Source organism: Brachycentrus maculatus, unplaced genomic scaffold (assembly GCF_059751285.1).
Source record: "Brachycentrus maculatus isolate JH-2025_06_01 unplaced genomic scaffold, ASM5975128v1 h1tg000358l, whole genome shotgun sequence".
Classification (NCBI taxonomy): Eukaryota; Metazoa; Arthropoda; class Insecta; order Trichoptera; family Brachycentridae; genus Brachycentrus; species Brachycentrus maculatus.
Window position 1 is genome coordinate 3,871 of NW_028281107.1, and position 23,187 is coordinate 27,057.

The following is a 23,187-nucleotide window of genomic DNA, read 5'->3' on the forward strand; positions in this document are numbered from 1 at the left end:
TAAGTGATCACTTAAACACGTGCAATGGTGACAAGCAATCAAATACGACATGGCCGAATGATGCAATCAGTTAGCTGGTTAGGTTAGTTATAATATTCATTTCGGATGAATTATAAAGCGCCATTTTCATATCCATATATGTAAATTGCAAATAAAAAAGACTTGTTTGTTTTTACTTGAATAATATTTATTTTGCAATAACGACTAGTTTCGGAAGCTATGCTACCATATTCAGGTCTAAATATTGTTTACATTAAGACCTGAAGATGAAAGCATAACTTCCGAAATTAATCATCATAATAAAATAAAGATAACACAAGTGGTAAAAAGTAATAAAAAGTGTTTTTCATCAAAAACAAAAGTGTCTTACCATAAAGTGAATGTTGAAATAGAAAATATGTATGTATATATATATATATATATATATATATATACATATATATATATATATATATATATATACATAAATATATATATATATATATATATATATATTTATATAAATTTATATATATATATATATATATATATATATATATATATATATATATATATATATATATATATATATATATATATATATATATATATATATATACATATATATATATTACATCACTTTTATTCATTTACCCCTCTGGGAATCGAACCCGAGACCTCCAGAACGGTAGCCTAGTGTGCTGGCCATTACACTACGGAGGCGTACTATATATATATATATATGTATATATATATATATATTTATATATATATATATATATATATATATATATATATATATATATATATATATATATATATATATATATATATATATATATATATATATATATATATATATATATATATATATATAAATAAAAATACATAAATCACTATACATTTCCCCTATTTCCTTTCGTTTCTAACCTTGTAGACACTTTCTCCAGATTAGGGTCAGAGTTGAAAGTGAAAAGTGGAAAGAAAAGAAGGAGGAAAACGTCGTAACTCCGCTAAGGGGTCGGCTAACTTTTATTTATCGCTCGCGGGAAAACAGGCCACAACTTTTAATTTTCAACTGAAAAATAGGACTTCACTCTGTATCACAACCCTCAAATTCACACTTAGGGATATTTTCTAATTTTTATTTACACCAAATCGAAAATCAAATTATCTTGCAAACTGTGTTTAAAAAATAGTAACTCGTCATAGAAGCAGAGGGAGATCGAGGAAAACTTGGCATGATTGAGTGTTTTAAATACTTAAATGATCAGGAGTCCGAATAATCGGCGGGTTTTAATGAGGAGATACATGAAAGAGTGGAAGTGGCGAAGAATGTTTTCTAAGATGGAGAGCTGTGGCTTTCTATTCTCTCTGCCTACCTCTGCCGGAAAGCGGTGTGATGGTTACTTTGTTTGTTGTAATGATACAATAAGATGGACAAGTTTCATTTCTCTATTGATATGGCATTGACTTTTAAGAGTAACATGATGATTTTAATATATGAATAAAACTCTTGTAAAATATCACTTTTGGAGTTTATTAATATAAACACAACTAGTTTTGAGAACTAAGACATTCTATTCAACAGATGAAAATACAGACAAAGTTAGTATTTTAACCTGTTCATGAGAACGTCTGTAGTTCTCGAAAATTGATGCTAACAAAATTAACTTCAAAAATGGTCGTATACAAGTGTTTGGTTATTTTTTATTTATATATTAAAGTTCATCAAAATCAACGATGAATATGGGAATTTCGATATGTTTTTCTCGACATTGTCAGGACTGAGATCGCTTACATAGTAAGTCGACATTCATATCGTGATGTGTTCCTATTGTCATATAATTTGTCTTTGACTTAAGCTTTGATCATTCCTTTTTCCCCTTTTCCTCCCACCCATCCCTCTTCCTGGTATTTTCACTAACTTACAAATCGCTCACTCCTATATATATCTATATCAACTATGTCATATATCAAAAAACTTGAATTTTAGATCGTTTTTAAAGTTTAAGAATATAATAAAATGAATTAAAAATTAATATCGAGCCACTTGTTGAACTTTTTACTGTGCAACAGATCTTTTTAGTTAAAACCTGAAGGTTTTTCTCCATTTGAAAAATATTTAATATATTGAATAAAATAACACCTTCTGCCCTGTAGCGGGTAAATATAATGTTAAAAATATGCCGCTTTTGCTGGGATATAGTACATTTTCTGAGCATTCCGAAAAATGCAGAACTGAAAATGGACGATTTTTGATATGTGACGTTGTTGAAAGGAGTGAGCGATATGTAAAATTTTGTAACTGGAATGGTACAAATACCTGTTTTGTGATACTCGTTAATGTTAACGAATTTATGTAACTGTTCTATTACATTTCCAAACATAAAATATAAAAAAATATATTATGTATTTATATTTATTCTATTATTTTAATTTTGTATAATTTTATGGACGTCGTCCATTTTTTACTACCAAAGCAATATAAAAATGACGATGCGTCCATGGTATGCCGTATACGCTTAGATTTCATATTTGTATAATAAAACCCATGTTTTATTATGTAATACTTATGTTCCTTTTACGCACGTATTATATTGCGTTTATATATTCAGAAAGGGTGCATTCTGTGATAAAGGTAACGCAATAAGTGTCCCTATGGCGAATGGTTTATGGGACATTATTCTGTGTCATAAAAAACCCCATAAAATGAACACCTTCCCGATGTGGGTCAGTAATACTAACCAAAAGAAATAAGTCGTGAACATTTTACTAAAGATTTTGGAAAAAAAACTGCTGTAAATTTTGAACCTCCTTTCTTCCATTTTATTTTTGTATGGTGCGACGGGTACTTTAAACGGGAGTGAAAAAACACTCAATATTAATGTTAACCTCGTTATGAATCGAACCCGGTACTTTATGTATGGTAGACAATTTTTCTAACCACTTCTTTAGAAGCAAATAAACTGGTGAGTACTACGTACAAGGTAAAATGAATTGACATCTCAACATATATGAAGAAGAATATGGAAGTATGGGTATTTACAGAGGCTGGGACCTGTAACAGGCAGGTTAAGGTTGTATACTTTACACGTGTGATATTCACAATTCTACCCATGATTGACAACCACACTATTCGAATTTTTGGCATACCCCTAGATAAATTGAATGATCAATCTCATGATAAGGTTACGTATGAGTTCATAACAGCCTTCTATGTTGGATTGAGAAAACTTTATATTATTTATATTTTTATATCATTCTTTCATCTATTAATTCCTTAATGATTTTTAAGCAAAACTGTATTATCTGTTGTATAAAAATTCACATCATTTAAAACAAAGTTAATATTTTAAAAATGGTCTGTAAACAAGTATATTTATTTATGAGTGAAAGAATGAGTGAGTAAAGAACAGAAAACAAATTTATGAGGCGAATGTAATTGGAAAAAAGAGCAGAGGAAGACCGAGAAAAACTTGGCACGATCAGGTACGCCAAATACTTTAGAGCGGTCAGGTTAGGAGTCGAAACAATCGGCGGGTATGTATGAGGATATGCATGAACGCGGAAGAGGCGAATAATGTTTGCAAAGACAGAGTGGTGTGGAATTCTATTCTCTCTGCCAACCCCTGCGGGAAATTTATACATTTTTAAATATTTATACATGTTTAAATATATTTTTATATTTAAACATGTATATTTTTAACGTAAATTATCCTAGAGAACAGTTTTTCAACTGTTACTAAGATAGTTTTTCGTCCCTATCTTTCTAAAGTAGGGGAAATTGCAAAAAACAAGTAAAGGAGGCGGAAATACGGTTCCAGGAAATACTAAATGTTTCTGTGACGTCAAACTTTATACTGAACTGAAACGGAAGTCCTGCGATAGAGTCGAGTAAAAGTTAAGAAAGGAGTACCTACCTAAAGATTCGGAAAAATCCCGATTCCAAAGTTACTTGTGATAAAAAGTCCCTTTGCTTTCCTTGCTTTTTAATAAAAATACGCCGCCTTCCCGCAGGGCTAGGCAGAGAGAACCGAACTTGCAAACAAGCTTCGCCTCTTCCACTTTCATGCATCTCCTCATACATACCCGCCTATCGATCTGACCAGCCTATGACAGGCCGCGAGCCCTGTAAATACCAGAATCTATATTTTCTTCATCCTTGTTGAGATATCTGATTTTTGAGAAAAACTGATTTTTTCTTAGATTATTTGGTGGAACTGAATTTTATATAATAAAATTACATGGTTGTTATTTTATTAAACTTATTTTTTCGATGCAAAAACGGTGTATGAAAAATTACGTTAAATGTAACATGGATTTTGAGGAAATTAAGTTGCGTCTTAACGGATTATGGACTTACGAAATAAGTGTCCGGTTCTGGTCCCGTGGTTAATGTCGCGGACTCTTGAGTCAGAGTTTCTCGGTTCGAACCCCTCTACCACGATTTGATACCTATTTTTAATAATGAAATATGATGAAATTGAAGTATTCTTGTAAATATTAAATTAAAAACAAAAATATTGCAATTTTCTTTAATTAAAAAAATAATAATACTAGGCCATTAACGCTGAAACGATACCAGGCTCGCAGAACTCCGGCTGGACCTGTTTCTGTGTGAGTAGAAATACCCCTAGCTAGATGAGACGCGAGTAGTTAGTTATATTTACTACTGCGCGCTGCTGGTTGCCTGGTAACGGCACGGCTCACAAAATGGCAGCTCCATCATTCAATATTGTAATTACAAAATTCAGTAATTTAGCACTAGAGGTCACCAGGAGGTCATAAGGTGAAGGATATGTCGAACCCTTATAGCATATGTGAACGGTACTTGTCACACATTTACCAGAATATATTTTGAAGCATTGCATATATTGTACTTTTAAGACATTTCGCTCACTCCTTTCAACAACGTCATATATTAAAAAAATCGGGAGATCGTTTTTAAAGTTTAAAAATATTATCAAATGTATTAAAAATAAATATCAAGCCACTTATTGGACTGTTTACTGTGCAACACATCTTTTTAGGTAAAACTGAATGTTATTTCTCCATTTGAAAAATATTTAGTATATTTAAAAAAACAATTAAACATTACCTTTTCTTCAAAATGCAAAAACAACACTTTCTGCCCTGTAGCGGGTAAATATTAAGTTAAAAATATGCCGGTTTTGTTGGGATATAGAACATTTTCTGGGCATTCCGAAAACATGCACAACTGAAAATTGACGATTTTTGATATATGACGTTGTTGAAAGGAGTGAGCGATTTATTAACGCGATAAGGATAAAAAGAGAGCGTAGTTAACAAGATTTTTCGTCGATTATACAAATTATTACTGAAATTTATTAAAAGGAATAATTAAAGTTTTCTCTCTCTTACCCCTATCCGCACCCGATGGTGCATAGGGCACTGCATCGTATTGATGCAGTGCTATCTCGATCGTTACTTACATGAAGGCAAAGTGATCACCCTGCGCTTCAGGGACTAGTCCAGGATAATATTAAATAAATATATGACTGTGATATCTATAAAAATGATATTTATTATCAATCGTGGGTAGAATGGTGAATGTTACAGGTGTATTAAGTGATCACTTAAATCAGTCTATGAAGAATATCCAGACTACCACTTTCAAGTATTCGGGAAACTTGATCATGCCAAGTTTTCCTCGGTCTTCCTCTGCTTCTATTGCCAACCACATTCGCCGCATAAATTGGTTTTCTTATCTTTTTTCACTTTCTGATTAAAAATATATACAATTTAAAACTTGGTACAAATAATGCTTATTTACCCGGCAGGTGTTTTAATCAAACGTATTTTTTACAGATTACAAAAATGCTGTCACATTTGAAGAAATCGTTATCCAAAAATTATGATAAACTAAATAAATCGTGGACTTATCGATCAAGATTGCTGACGAGTATTTCTTCTGGCACTCTCATCAAACCATCCTCTTCACCAGTAAATACTGGACATCACCATTTTGTACGTCTCCAGGATTCTTGCACAATTAACAATTTAAACAACTCTGTTCATGGTTTGAGACGATACAGTAGTGTTTCTACCACCGCTGGCAATGGTTTGTTTGTATTGTCGGATGAGGTCAAACAGGGTTTTGCTGAAAGGAAGGCTATAGTTGCTCTAGAGTCTACGATCATCACTCATGGTATGCCATTTCCCAAGAATTTGGAGACGGCTAAAGCTGTAGAAGACATTGTAAGAGATCAGGTGAGATATTTTTTTAAATGATTAATTTGACTTACTCTTCATTTTCCTTTCCTTTTTTTTTAGATGGGAGTATCATTTATTACCTGAATGTTTTTCGCATATACTTTGTGGCACATTTTACAAACTTTTTAAATAAAACAACTTTGTTTTAACACTTTTTATTGGTTCACTTTTTCCAACCGGTTTCGACAAGAACCTTGTCATCCTCATGGTTTATGTACTAATTCTAAAACATTGAAATACTCAAAGTTAGGTTATAGTTTTTATATGGTGTATGGAGTGCATGGAAGTTTTTGGTATCGTAAGGGAAGGGTCATTAACTATAACCTAACTATGAGTATTTCAACTTTTCAGAATTAGTACATAAACCCTGAGGATGACAAGGCTCTTATTGAAACCAGTTGGAAAAAGTGTACCAATAAAAAGTGGTTAAAACAAAGTTGTTTTAAATTAAAAAGTATCATTTTTTATTTACCTTGATTATTATTTACAAGTTTATAGATCTTTTTTTTGCATCTAGATAAAAAAATTATTTATTGTAATCTGTGTTGGGAACAGGAAGGATAACTTTGTGTGGGCCAATCAGGAACTCCTAAAAATTTTAGGAGGAGTTGAAAGCTTCAATTAAAAACACTATCTTTGTATGGTGGAGGTCCGTTATAGTGACCACCAAACTACAAGCTTTTCTGGCCGAGTTAAAGCTTTTATTTCACAAAGTATCCTTATATGGCTGAGTGCCATTACGGTGACCACTAAACTACAAGCTTTTTTGACCGAGTTAAAGCTTTTATTTCACAAAGTATCCTTATATAGCTGAGTGCCATTACGGTGACCATTAAACTACAAGCTCTCTTGGCCGAGTTAAAGCTTTAATTTCACCAAGTATCCTTATATAGCTGAGTGCCATTACTGTGACCATTAAACTACAAGCTCTCTTGGCCGAGTTGAAAGCTTTAATTACAGGAACTATCCTTTTATTGCAGAGTGCCGTTACGGTGACCATTAAAGTACAAGCTCTCTTGAGCGAGTTGAAAGCTGTATTTACATAAACCATCCTTGTATTTCAGGGCGCAGTTCCGGCGACCATTGCTCTCCTCGAGGGACGCGTCTGTATCGGACTGTCCGGGGCTTCTCTCGCCCGCTTGGCGGAGGCCAGGGGCTGCATGAAGGTGTCCCGTCGCGACCTGCCACGAGCCCTGGCGCTCCGCTGTCCGGGGGGCACCACTGTAGCGGCAACCATGATCCTAGCTGCCAAGAGCGGAATTCACGTTTTCGTCACCGGTGGAATTGGTGAGTTATTCAGTAATTCACTTCTTTCTTGCATAGGGCACTTTAAAAAATACATATTACTTGCCTTAGAAAATTCTCATTGTTTATTTTTATCTTTAAAAAAAATATTTATTAGTTGCTTTTAAAAATTCTCCTTACCTATTATGTACAAGAATTTATAGCATATTTAGTTCATATGTCTTAAAAATGACGAAACCGTTGTCATAAATTTAAATTTTTTATAATTCAATTTGATAGGCTCTTGAAATCAGTGTTTGATTTTAATATTTATTAAATGGTTGCCTTAGAAAATTCTACTTGCCTATTATGAATAAAAATTTATGGCATATTACATAAGATTATATTACATGTCTTAAAAATGATAGTGAATGTTTATTAGTTTTAGTACTAATAAATGAATAAGGTTGATCCCTCAAAACAATACAATCGATACAATGGATTCAATATCTTACATATATCAATAAAGATTTGTCACATAGCTCATATATTTGTCTCACTGCAAAGGGCACTGTATATGTATCGACCCGGTGTTATCTTGATCGTTAATTGCACAATGGTAAGATGATCAGTGCTGCATTTCTCACTGCTAGGAGGAAACCACGTAACCTCAGGAGAAGCCGGACTGTTGACTGTCGTCAACAGGCCTTTCGTTCCAGTAGAAGAGGTTTCGGTATTTTGTGTCCTAGCTTGGTTTATAGTACCAATGTCTTAATTTTTTTCATCATGTACCTATGATACCACCTCTCGTGAGAGTTCTTTATAAGCTAACACGGATTCGATGCTGCATAGGTCTTCATCAAACAAATGTGGATAAGTTCCTGACTGGACCACAATACATTTTCCTTCCTCCCCAACACAGAATAAATTCAAGTGTTTTTAGCTTGAAGTAACCAAAATCCACTAGATGATAATTATAATAATAATTATTTGGAAAATTCGTATAGCCCCATTTTCGTAAAATACTACCTCAAGGGCGCTTATAAAGACATGGATAATAATAATAACAATAGGATGATGATGATAATGATAAAACAAAAAATAAATGGATTAAAACGTCGTCACTCGGTCTCGGGCCGTCGAGTCTGGAGGGGGGAAAAGATGAGCCGACAAATTAAAACGCCTTCCTCTTGATCCCATGGGCTGGAGAATGGGCAAGGTGTTGGGCAGGACGCCTTCCTGAGCGATGGTCGTCACGCTGGAGGGCAGCTTGTTGAGCTCCTCGTCATTGTGAATGGATACACTTTACCAACATTGTGGATGGATCAATCTTGTACATTATAAACAAAGTAAATAATATAATAAATGAAATTTCCGGCTTTAAAAAAATACTCATTGCTGGGAGGAAACCACCTAAAACTCCTCAGTAGAAGCCGGACTGTTGACTGTTGTTAACAGGCCTTCCGTTCCACTAGAAGAGGGTTCGGCATTTTGTATCCTATCGTGGTTTAAAGTATCAATGTCTTTCACTGTTTTTATCATGTACGATACCACCTCTCGTGCAACGCGCCTCCAGCTATTGTGGATAAAATATTTTTTTAAAATAAATAAAATTAAAAAGCAATTTATTTTACTTGCGAAAAATGTTGTGTTAAAATAAGCAGGGAAAGGCGTTGGCATCAAAAACCTTCTTTAAATATTTCTAAAGGTATTAAAGGGTGATAAAGAGGGGCGGAGTGATGGGAACGGGTGGGTGGATGCTTCCGGTTGAAACAAAAGACTTCCGGCTTCCGCGATTGGATGAAAATACTGCACAGAAATTGTGCAGGCGGCCACGTACTTACGAGTAATTCATTAAGTCTTTCCGTTAGCTTTATTCAAGGATTACATTATTATTATTATAGAATTCTCACTCCTTGTTAGGAGTGAGAGTTATGGTGCATAAGGCATTTCATTGTATGTGATTTTTTTGTTAAATAACTAATTGTAAAAAAAATGTGTGTGGATATTATTTATTGTGTGGAAAAAAGGGTGCTGGTTTTCAACCGTTTATTCATCATTATTTCCACTGACCCATGGTTGGAAACCACTGATATAGAGTATTGTCAGGAGAATTTATTATATTTCAAGCAGTTTATGGGTAAAAAGGTTCAAAACTCCTGTCACAAGATAATATAGTCACCGGAGGCCTAATAGGTGCTCCGCCTCTATTTACTCTCCGTGTGTTCTTTCCTTGGAGCTTGGCGCAAACAAACAATTTTCTCTCCACCCTGCGATTCATGATACTACAGGGAGATCAGAAAGAAAGCATTAAAAAATTACATCCAATTTTTTTACTTTGTTTACTCGTTTCAGGCGCGTTTTTCCCAGACATCTCGCATCCCTTGACATTTTTGTGTGCATCACATAAACCTATTTCAAAGAAAAGAGTTATTATAAACACTATATTTAGTTTTTTTGACATCTCAATATAGATGAAGAAGAATACGGAAGTCTGGGTATTTACAGAGCTTATGACCTGTCTTGAGCTGGTTAAGTAATCACTTTACACCAGACTTCCAGATTCTTCTTAACATAACATATGTTGAGATGTCAAAATGTAAAAATAAATCATACGTGGACTTGTGAACTCGGATTTGTGAACAAATATTTGGACACACTAAAAATATTGTCAATAAAAATAACTAGTCAAATTATAAGGTACATAAAAATTGAAAATCATGTTTTCAGGCGTTTCCTAGAATGTAAAAATAATCTGGGGTTCTGATCTTCTTTACAAATAAAAGGGTCTCTGATAAATAAAAGCTTTCTTCAGTCGAACAAAGAATGCTGTTGTGAACTCATGTGCATGTGACTGATTAATATTTCTAGAAGTTCCAAATATTTGAGTAGTGTGGTTGTCAATCATGACCAGAATGGTGAAATTCAATTATTACATTCCTTTCTAATGTCATGCAACGATTTTTCCACACATTCGTCTGAGGGAACGCATTTAAATGGTACACTTTGATTTCATCCTTCCTTTGCTAGTTCCATGTTTCGATTGTTAGTGTCGGCACCAGCACTCCGTAGTGAACCGCCAGTTTGGGTTCCATGAACAAATTTTTAATTGCAATGACTCTTTTCAAAACACCATTTATTATTCCCTGCATTAACCCTTCTCTCAATATCTTCACTTGAGAACATGCTTCCCAAATATGAAAATTCAAGCATTTTTCCAAGAATTCATTATGTACAGTAATCTTGCATTCTGTCACATCTCTCTTTCAAATACAAATTGACTTAATTTCTACTTATTTTTTTTTTACAAAAATGTTAATAATATTTGTATATAACTACTCACTGAGAATAAATACTTATATTATTAACATTTTTGTAAAAAAAAAAATAAAAATGACTAACCTCAAAGTAAATGCTTTAACTCTTACCACTCTGTAGGCCAGACATTCTGGCCCATATGATTCCAGTAGGCAGCTCCGAGGGCCACAATGTCTGGCCCGGCGCAGGTATAACTTTAATCACTAGTTTCTCTATCACCTAAGTATATTCTACCAAAAAATATTTCAGATAAATACAGTTATATATATAGTATAGTATAGTAGTATAAACATTGTCATACGAATTGCCAGACAGAGTGTCCCGAAATTGGAGAAACAAAATATTTATTTTAATGTCAGAAAAACGTCACATTTTTATGATCAGGGTAGCTGATCAGTTATGAGAAAAAATGGTCAGAGTGGAAAGGGTTAAATATTAATAAAATTGAGAATATGTCTTAATTTCATTCATTGCCACGTAAATACTCAGACTTCCATATTCTTCTGCATCTATGTCGAGATGTTAAAGCATTATTTTTATATATTTTTTTAAAATGTGTAAGTCACATTTGTATCTTCCTGTAGGTATAATGGTGTGTATTGATCCCCGGATAGGGCTGATAAAATACGAACAAATGGACTCCACACACGCTATTACTTCATAATGATCTAACGCTATCATAATTGATCTTTAATCAGACACTAATTACTATCGGTGTAGATAATAACCGCTCTTTAATAAGGGGTGTGCCCATTCTCACTCCAATCTATTTTCACGTTACATCGGAAGACCGAGGAAAACTTGGCACACGGAGATCTCTAACCTTTTTAGGCTGCTTTTAATTAATTCCACTTTTGTCAGCCTCCGTGGTGTAATGGTCAGCGTGTTCAGCTACCGTGCTGGAGGTCCCGGGTTCGATTCCCAGGGGGGGGTGAAAATAAATATTAGTGAATTAATACTGTATATTTATTTAAAATTACCCTGGACTGGTTCCTGAAGCGCAAGAGTGATCATCTTGCATTCATGTAAGTAATGATCAAGATAACACTGCGTCAATTTGATGCAGTGCCCTATGCACCATTAGGTTCGGATAAGGGTTAAAATAATATTTTTATTTTTTTTTATTTAATTAAACCATATCCGCTACCTAGGTGGAGCATATGGAGTCTATAAACTGTCTCCTTTTCTGCCGGCTGCCAGCTCCCTTGCACCCTCCCAAGTCAGATCCGCGTCCCGAAGTTCTGACGAGAAATGACATTAATGAAGGGAAAAATAAATTATTGTAACTACTGTTAAATTAACTAACTAACTAACCATCGCGCCGCTTCCCCGCAGGGGTAGGCAGAGAGAATAGAACGCCACACCACTCTGTCTTTGCAAACATTCTTCGCCTCTTCCACGTTCGTGCATCTCCTCATACATACCCGCCGATTGTTTCGACTCCTAACCTGGCTGCTTTCAAGTATTTGGCATACCTGATCATGAGAAGTTTTTCTCGGATTTCCTCTGCTCTTTTTTCCAATTACATTCGCCTCTTAAATTTCTTTACCGTTTTATCCTAGCTCATTCGTTCTACATGTCCAAACCATCTCAATACACCTTTCTTAATTTTATATTTCTTTATTTTAATTTAAAACTAAATTAGCATTATCTAGTATTTCAATTAATATTAATAATATTATAAGAAGCATTAGTTGGTTAATTAGTTAGATATATATAGTTACGTATGTTTAAAAAAAGTATTAAATAATTTGTCCGCCTCCGTGGTGTAATGGTTAGCGTGTTAAGCTACCGTCCTGGAGGCCCCAGGTTTAATTCCCTGGGTGGGTCACATTAATATAAGTAATTTTTCACTCATTTTTATTCAATAATACCCTGGACTGGTACCCGAAGCGGAGGGCTGATCACCTTTCCTTCGTGTGTTAACGATCAAGACAACACTGCGTTTATATGATGCAGTACCCTATGCACCATTGGGTGCGGATAAGGGTTAGAAATATGCATGAGAAGATGCATGCATGTGATAGAGTCGTTCGCAAAGATTGTTCGCAAAGACAAATTGGTGTGGCGTTCTACTCTCTCTTCCTACCCCTGCGGAGCAGTAGCGCGATGGCTAGTTAGTTATATACAATTCCGTATGCTTAAAATAAGTTTTAAATGTGTGTAGCAGTAAATAAGTTCCAACACAGATTCAAATAAAACATGTTTAATCAGCTAGAAGAAACAAAAATACACTAAATGACCTTGTACATTATTATGTAAGCAAGGCGCAATTCTCATCTAAAAAAAATAAGTATGAAATTATGTAAAATTACTGTTTACTTATGTTCATGCTGATTAAAGAAAACACTTGTTTTTTCCCACTTGAGTTTTATTATAGACTACATGTTTCAGAAGTTAAACTTCCATCATTCGGGTCTGTATAATAACTAAAATATAAAATATAAAATTGTTCTATAAATAAGGGAAAGTAAGGGGAAGGGGTTAGTCAAGGGGCGGAGTTTGAAAACTGGAAAGCAAAAGTGAAGAATTTTGAAACAATATATTATTTAATAAATTATAATTAGAATTTAGGTTTTTTTGGATTTCTAAATTTTCAAGATAATTCATAATTTGGCCTTTATATGGAACAAGGTGTAATAATTTTAATTTATGAGAGTGAAATGAGAGATTAGTATCTATTATGTGATTTGCAAATTCCGAAAAATAATTACTAACAAGACCACTCTGATGTTCTTTAATTCTAATCTTTAAATTTCTCGCAGTTTGGCCAAATTTTTGACCAAACTGGCCAAAATTGTAAAATGTCTTACCACAAAGTTAATGCCGAAACAATAAATAAAACTTAAGTTCATACCAGAAATTTGTTCCCTTCTTTCCACTTCACCCCATGTAACCATTAACATAATTACAATACCTTTTTTGTTTTCTTTTATCCGCAGTTTAATTAATTTCATTTAGGGGGCTATTTCACAGCCTTTTTGGCAAACTCGGGTGGAAATAAAATATGAAAATGGAGGGGATGCGGTTCCTCGGGAATACTTAAGGAGCCAGATAAGGTTTACCCTCGTCCAACCACTCTTATTCCATCCCCTCCAGGCCAATTAGTCAACCCCTTAAGGTCGTGTGTTAATTTAATTAAAAACGAGCTCTGTGATTTATTTTGTCTAGGTAAAATGAAAAATGTCCGCCTTGACGTTAAACCTGGACTGGCATCTGAGGGTTAGAATATTAAATCAACAAAATCAATATTTTATTTATTGTTTCGGCATTAACTTTGTGTTAAGACATGTTACAATGATTAAAGAAAACACTTGTTTTTTACCACTTGAGTTTTATTAAAGACTACATATTTCAGAAGTTAAACTTCCATCATTCAGGTCTGTATAGTAACTAAAATATAAAATATAAAATTGTTCTATAAATAAGGAGAGAGTAATAATTGTTCCATATAAAGACCAAATTATAAATATTCTTGAAAATTTAGAAATCCAAAAAAACCTAAATTCTAATAATAATTTATTAAATAATATATTGTTTCAAAATTATTCACCTTCTTTCCATTCCTTCTTTCCATTTTTCCTTTGTTTTCAAACTCCGCCCCTTGACTAACCCCCTCACCCTAACTTTCCCCTCTCCTTATTCATAGAACAATTTTGTATTTTATGTTTTAGTTATTATACAGACCTGAATGATGGAAGTTTAACTTCTGAAACATGTAGTCTTTAATAAAACTCAAGTGGTAAAAAACAAGTGTTTTCTTTTATCATTGTAATATCAATATTGTTTATTATATCAGACACTGGAGATGTCAATATAACTTGTATCTTAACTTGATATATTTAAATTAATGTAGATCGAATAGTTTATATTATAAAATAAAGCTTTAAGAATAGTGCTTAAGAAAATTGATATAAGAATGTAGCTAACTCAATCGGTTACCTATGAAAAAGAGACTAATAAAAAATATGTTTTTCTTTATATATATATTTTTTTTAACGATAAAATACCCAAATATTTCAAGGATAAAATAGATTTCAACAAACATTTTCACGAACATATTACCAGAAATAAGGATAAAATTGGACTGCCATTTTGGAAAAAAAAATCTAAAAATCGTATCATGTATAAGGGTTTGAAAATGTATATATATATATATATATATATATATATATATATATATATATATATATATATATATATATATATATAATATATATATATATATATATATATATTTATTTATATAAATATATATATATATATATATATATTTATTAATAAATATATTTATTTATATAACAAATTCTGTTATAAAAATACTGTCATAAAAATTATTACTAAAATTATTAAAATTATTGATAAATTATCACTGTCCAGATTTTAATATGATTTAATTAATACACGAGTAGAGCGAATATAAAAAAAAAAAATTTCTAAATTTATAAGGCGTGAAAAGGGTTAATCCCCTTAAAAACCTGCGTTTATTTTAAATTAGATTTTAAGGAGTTATTAAACATTTTTAATGCTCTTTTAATATAGTGATTATTGTATGTATATTTACGTTTGTAGTGCAGTGGTTGTCATGTTGTATTGCTATGCACGAGGTCCGAAGTTCGTTTGTTGTTTTCTCAAATTGCTTAAAGGCTATAAAAGAAGGGTTTAATGGTGTGGGGTTTTATTCGTTTACACGAATGTAAGGGTGTTCATTTAGAAACAAACTGAAATTTTAATATGGATTCTAAACTAAGCTCTATGCGATTGTATTTTTATTTATTTATATAGGTTAATCACTTAAAAATGTGCGTTTTACAAACCAAATTAGACGCTCCATTGTATTTTATAAATTGTTCATATTGCTGCTACATACACCGTCACAATGACGCATTAGTGTGAATACCTGCCCACATTTTTTATTCTTAAGACTAAGAAGTGCGTTAGTCGTCAAGTTGGCAAGTCTACGCGGCGCGCTGTCATAGTCTGTGCGCGCAATGTGTACTCAAATTTTCAGCCGAGATAATTTAAGAATTGAGAAGATTTCGATAATATTTTGAATATATTTTGATAAATTCTTTTTTTTTTATAAAATACAATATGACGCCAAATTTGTTTTGTAAAACGTCATTTTTTTATTTGAAAATAAAAACACTTCATAAGTCACAAAGATAATATTCCCGATGAGTAATTCCCATTTTTTTTGGGACATGGGTTTAAGATTAACAAGACTGAAACTCAAATAATAAAGTTTAAGAAAAAGATAACGAAATTAAACAAAACAAACACAGGGCTTAATGTAAAATACAAAGCAACAAAGAGGTATAGTAAATAGACACATAAAAAAATCAGGTAAGAAGCATGATTTGTAAAGCGTCCAATTTTATTTTTAAGGCGTCCAATTTTTTTTAAAACTTAAGTAAGTAAGTTCAATCACAAGTGAAAAACCTGTTTTTATTTTTCCTCTCCTCCAGAAACATCCAGTACGGTAACCAAATACATTAACCACTACACTACGGAGGCAGACAGTTATCCTTATTTGTGAATATAAAATTCCCACCGATCGCTTTGTTATTATGCCCATTTCCCCTTCCTGAAAATTATTTGCATTTCCTGAAAGAACTGGGTTACTGGTTTGCTGATAGAGACACAATTACTATTATTATTACCGACTGTTAACCTGGTTTCCCGTTTCCCTGACCTTTCTGGAATATTTATTCCTTTCCACCTAGGAAAAGCTTCCCAGTCAATAGGGAGGGACGCTCTGACGCGTGCTGTAGGCTCATAGGGTGGTTTTATTATCCCGGCGACCCCTATATATTTTTATCTGATCGACTATTTCGGACACATTTTACTTTCGATTCACATATTTACATGTATTTTATTTAATATGATTTATTTATAACATATTACATATCGTAGTCGTACAGGAGAAAGTGACCAACTAACAAAACGTAAAATGTTCAGGAGGGCCGTTTCAGTCACTTTTGCTTGGCAAGAAAATAAACATCAATGCAGTTGGTCATTTTTAATAAGTCAATATATTATACTTCCATGTTTAAAATCCTTTGAGAATTTTTTTTGAGATTTAGGTATAGATAATATATTGTAAGGACCTTACTCCAAACAAAGTTGTGTTTATTGGCTTTACATATATTTTATAATGCCATCATGTTTTATAATGATGTATTTCTCTGTTAAAAATCGATTTTAAAATCTGGTAAAATTAATTGTTTTATTATTTTACTTTCTAACTCGTATTAACACGCAATGGTGCATAGGGCAGTGTATCGCAAATGAGCAGTGTTATATTGATCATTAAATTGTTAAATTGTCGTTTAATAGTTGGTTTATGACGACAGCTGAAGATGGAATTTTTCTGTTACATTTCATTGTGGTCGATTAATGCATTTTAATTTTACTATTTAATTTATGATTGATGATGTAAAAATCACATGTTTATCTTTTCATATTACATAATACATATAACATTGGTATTATTCCCTTTTATTTGAACACAACCTTCGATTTTCTGCAAACCGCATAGGAAGTACAGTGGTGGGCATGTGATGATAATACATTTTATTAATTTATTTAGACTTTAAGAAATCTAATTACTCTTAAAAAGAAAATCTACTCCTGAAGCTTAGATGTTCGAATAGTGAAAAAAGAGAAGAATGCAAGACTCAGATAATTTTTTTTCGATAATATTAAGGTGTTTCAAGACAGTTTGGTGAAACGATAAAAAAAAAGACTGTGTTTATATACCATATATGCAAGACTTTTTTCCCTTGTATTGTTTTGTCCTATTTCCAAAATCAATTAAACGAAACAATGTTTGCGCTGACGTAATTAAAATATTTACATGATTCGTTAAAATGATAGCAAAAGTTGAATTAAGTTTAATTTAAATGATATTTAAATATAACTGATTTTATGTAGTAAAAAGTTAAAATTGAGTAAATTGAGTTCTGGGATATTTTTGTTTAAAAAAATCCCTGTTTATATGTTAATATGTATATATACCATATATATATATATATATATATATATATATATATATATATATATATATATATATATATATATATATATATATATATATATATATATATATATATATATATATATATATATATATATATATATATATATATATATATATATATAAAGAAGAAGAGCTCTTTGCGGTGGTATGGACATGTGGAGCAAATGGATAGCGAGAGAATGACTAAGATAATATATGTGGCAAATGTGAGAGGGAAAGCAAAACGTGGACGACCGAAAAAGACTTGGCACGATCAGATCAATCAGAACCTAAAATCTGGCGGTGTCAAAAGTCTACGTAATCGGAGGCCATGTATGACTAGATGTATGGATGTGAAGGAGGCGAGGAGTGTATGTCAGGACAGAAGAGTATGGCGTTCCATCCTCTCTGCCTACCCCTGCGGGGAAACGGCGTGATGGTAGTAGTAGTAGTATATATATATATATATATATATATATATATATATATATATATATATATATATATATATGTATATATATATATATATATATATATATATATATATATACATATACACACACACACACACACACACACACACCCACATAAACATTAGGTGAATGTAGTTGGAAATAGAAACTAAAATTCACCAAGGAAAACTTGGCATAATTGGCACTTTCAAATACTTGCTCAGGTTATATTGACTTTTTTAACAGCTTTTTTTTTTAAAACAACCTTGTCTGATAATTTGCCCGCCAGTGCACAGGCCGGTAGGGTGAGTGTGTGGGCGGATGCGAGCAGCAGTGGATGAGATGATTGATTGCCATCAATCCACTCCCCGCGGCACGCACGGGTTGGAACACCCCTTGTCTGCATTGGCAACTGGGCAACTGATACTGTAATTTAGCTGACCGATTTTTGTATACTTTTTTTCCAATACCCCAACATCCAAGTGGCTCTTCAATTATAACAACGACATATGCAACCAATAAATCTCATTTCAGAATAAACCAATTTTTTTTAAGAAGAAAATTTATTGCACCAAACCTTTTAAAACTTTATATGAGATGAAAACATCTGTAGTTCTCGAAACTAGTCGTGTTTACATTAATTAACTCAAAAAGTGGTCTCGTACAAGTGTATTACTTTTGTGTTTTGAATATTGAAAGCATTAACTTTGTGGATCATATTGAAATGTTATTTCGAGAAATAAAAATACTTCTGTGGGAAATACCCACCGTTATATGTACTCCTAGACCTAATTATAGCAATTATTGTTAGTATATAAGGACATTTTGTTAATAATTTTAGTCAGTGTTTGATAATGTCCTAAGAAGACGAAACGCGTCACGTATTAAAATATACAAAAATAAATGTAGAATTCAATCCAACAAAAACCGTGTTTTATTTTGGATATATTACAGAACAATTCAATATGGAATTCTACCAACTGTCTGCAGTTACAATAAATTACAATTTTCATGCATTTAATAAATATGACATCTCATTTAAATGTTAATTCTTGCGTATGATATAATATATTTGTTAAAAGCTGCCAACGAATTGTAGTATCGTATACCTTATTGTCGTCCGCCTCCGTGGCGTAATGGTCAGCGTGTTTAGCTACCGTGCTGGAGGTCCCGGGTTCGATTCCCAGGGGGGGGTGAAAATAAATATTTGTGATTTAACACTGTATATTTATTTAATATTACCCTGGACTGGTTCCTGAAGCGCAAGCGCGTCAATTTGATGCAGTGCCCTATGCACCATTAGGTGCGGATAAGGTTTATAAAAATAAAAAAAAATACCTTATTGTAATAGAGCTTAACTATAGGCGCCCCCTGTTATCGGGACACATTGTACACTTAACCCAGATTACCAAGTCACTTGAACTAGAAACTGCTAATCTCTCCGTTTATCCCCTGCAATAATCTACTATCCGATGGAGTGCGGTTTCAATTTGTGTAATCATCTTATGCCGTGCATTATCATCTGCTGTTATAACCAGTGATGTACTAACAACAGAAGGGTGGGGCCTAAGTTAAAATTTCGCTCACTCCTTTCAACAACGTCATAAATCAAAATCGTCAATTTTCAGTTGCGCATGTTTTGTAGCAATTACTTCTTACCTCATATTTTCGCAGTCCTTTAAACACATCGCTCACTCCTTTCGACAACGTCCTAAATAAAAAATTGACAATTTTCAGTTGTGCATGTTTTCAGAATGCCCAGAAAATGTACTAAATCCCAGTAAAAGTGGCATATTTTTAACTTAATATTTACCCGCTACTGGGCAGAAAATGTTGTTTTTGAATTTTAAAGAAAAGTTACTGTTGAATTATTTTTTAAAAATAAACTATAACTAATTATTTTTCAAATGAACAAAAAACCTTCAGGTGGTATTACACAAGTGAACAATGAGGTGAGTGTTATACTACCATACCACAAAGTTAGGAATGCTTTTAATATACAAAACATTATATCATATATAGTGTTTTTATTATATGAAATCTATTGTAGATATACTTACTTTTATTTATGAATAGCCTTTTTATATTTAGTTTAAATTTTTAATGACTTTAAGAAGCAGGATGTACAGCTTTATTGAATTAAAATCAAAGTTATTTTGACCAAAAGGGGTATATGTAAAGTTTTGTTTGACGTATTTATACATTTCAGGTGTTGTAGTTTTTTGTATGTTACCAAAAAATTAAACCGTGTTTAATTTCAGGGAAATTTAAAATTTGATCCTTATTTCAGGGGGAGTCCACAGAGGAGGGGAAACTAGTATGGACATATCAGCTGATCTTACAGAACTGGGCAGGACCCCAGTCTGCGTGGTGTCCAGTGGAGTCAAGTCCATCCTGGACATCGGCAGGACCTTGGAGTACTTGGTAATCATAAGGAAATTGAAATTAACTAAATCTTCTTCTTCCTGGCTCTATCCCAATTTATCGTCTTTATAGACTGTTGGGGTCAGCTCTCCTCGTCCTCAGGTTATAGGTCCTTCTATCATGGACAACGTCACCATGCCTTCGAATCATGTTATCTTTCTGCAGCATCCTTTTTTTTTTTGGCCTTCCTCTATTAAAGATGTCTTTAGAGGAAGATCCATGGCGATTGCCTGGTTGCCAATATGATCAGGTTCTCTGCGTTCTAAGAAACACTTTGTCCCTAAGAGACACTCCAGCTGACCATCGAAGCATTCGCGATTAAGCAGTTTCTAGAAACTAGTAGTCTTTAATAATACTCAAGTGGTATAAAAACAAGTGTTTTCTTAATCATTATTAATATTATGTTAAACAGATAGCTCTGCCAGTCTGTTCAGATGTTTAAAACACGTGCGTATTTAAATTGAAAACTGTGTGAAAAATTCAGAGCAATCGGTGAATAACTTCAGTCGACTGTAACTTCCGAAATTTCAGTAGTGTAGTTGTCAGTCATGTGTAGAATGGTGAATGTTACAAGTGTGTGATCACTTAAATTCGCCTATGCTAGGTCGTAAGCCCAGTTTTCCATATTCTGTCAAGATATTCCTATTCTTTTTTGACATCTCATCAAAGATAAAGAAGAATATAGAAGTCTGGGCATTTACGGAGCTGACGACCGTCATAGGCTGGTTTAAGAGATCACTTTACACACGTGTAACATTCACCAATTCTACCCATTATTGACAACCATACTACTATACTAAAAAATAACATGAAAATAACTCCTGTAATTGGAGATAATCCAGATTTTGTGAACAAGTATTTGGACACACTCAAAATGTTGTAAAGATATTCCTGTTTCTACATACATACAAATTAACGATGACACGGACCGTTCAACCATTGGATCACGTACCGATAGATTTAAACGTAAATCGCGGGAATATTTATCAAAACAATTGACGATCACACATTTTGAATATTTTAAAACAACAACAAAAAATACGAAGTATTCCTTAGTATTATTAAAAAGATTACAAAAAAACGGATCGAATCGCTTGAATGATTATCAAATTATCGAGTGTAACGTTGTTTTAGGGGGATTTTAAATCCCTTCTTAGCTCCGGATAGGTTAACACAAAGGTAAAAAAAATCATTTGTTTATCCTGTAGGTACATTTCGCAAAGGCTCGACAATATATTTTCTGTAACATAATCCTTCGCTTCAATAAGCGTAAGGATTTCTCCGAAAAACAATTTGGCATTATGTTTCTCAAACGGTATGAAACCATCCTAAACAGTGTTTCTCAACGTGGAGCGTACGCCCTACCGATTTGCAATTTGAATGTTTTGGGGGGGCAATGCGTAAATCGTCGATATTTGTAACATTGTTGTCGAAAAACATATTTTGCAACTCTGACTTTTATATAAGATAAAATGTTATATCGCCATCTTGCGAATGTGAACAAGATACCGCTCACTCCTTTCAAGAACGTCATAAATATAAAACTTGATTTTACAGGAGAACGTTTTTAAAGTTTAAGAATATAATACAATGTATTAAAAATAAATATCAAACCACTTATTGAACAGATCTTATTAGGTAAAACCTGAAGGTTTTTTCTCCAAGAATATTTAGTACATTTAAAAAAATTATAAAACAATACCTTTTCTTCAAAATGCAAAAACAACACTTTCTGCCCTGTAGCGGATAAATATTAAGTTAAAAATATGCTGCTTTTGCTGGGATATAGTACATTTTCTGGGCGTTCCGAAAACATGCACAACTGAAAATTGACGATTTTTGATTTATGACGTTTTTGAAAGGAGTGAACGATATGGGGGGTTCAAACCATACGTTCTTTCAGGATTTGCTTACAACAGAGAAGCAGAATTTTCTAAATACCTTCACACAGAATTCCAAGAATTTAATTACTGTGGTAGTCAATCATTAGTAGAATTGGTGATTGTTACACGTGTGTAACGTGATCACTTAAACCAGGTTGCGACGGTCGTAAGCCCCGTAAAAGCCCAGAATTCCATATTCTTCTTCATCTTTGATGAGATGTCAAAAAAATAATATGAAAAATATTAAATATTGCATGTATGCATTTTTTATTTGAAGTAATTCACTTTATAAAATTCAAAAACTTTGTTTTAACCACTTTTTTATTATTACTACACAAAACAACGTATAATATTTGAATAATTTTTTTAAGATTTAGTTTTTGGTAAGGGAATGTAATTATTTATGAGTCTTTAATGTTTTTAATGTTTTAAAATTTAATAAACCCTGATGATGACAAGGTTCTTGTCGAAACCGGTACGTTAAAGTGTACTAATAATAAAAAAGTGGTTAAAACAAAGTTGTTTAATTTTATAAAGTTCATAAAATGTGCCACAAAGTATCTGCGAATAACATTTAAGAAATGAAGTAGTTAACTTTTTTTCAGATTTTTTTTGGTAAATATAAAATTGATAAGGGGGAGGGTGTGGT

General features: G+C 32.7%; 1 protein-coding gene across 1 annotated transcript in view; it reads left to right on the forward strand.

The window, feature by feature from the left end:
* Nucleotides 1–5,810: 5,810 nt before the first annotated feature.
* The window catches only part of LOC148303642 (uncharacterized), a 384,039-nt gene continuing 366,662 nt past the window's right edge, over nucleotides 5,811–23,187 (forward strand). The window contains exons 1-3 of the mRNA XM_088269612.1: nucleotides 5,811–6,213; nucleotides 7,281–7,503; nucleotides 20,522–20,655. Coding sequence (XP_088125738.1) covers nucleotides 5,821–6,213; nucleotides 7,281–7,503; nucleotides 20,522–20,655 — 750 coding nt within the window. The 5' untranslated portion in view covers nucleotides 5,811–5,820. The remainder of the gene's footprint in view (nucleotides 6,214–7,280; nucleotides 7,504–20,521; nucleotides 20,656–23,187) is intronic.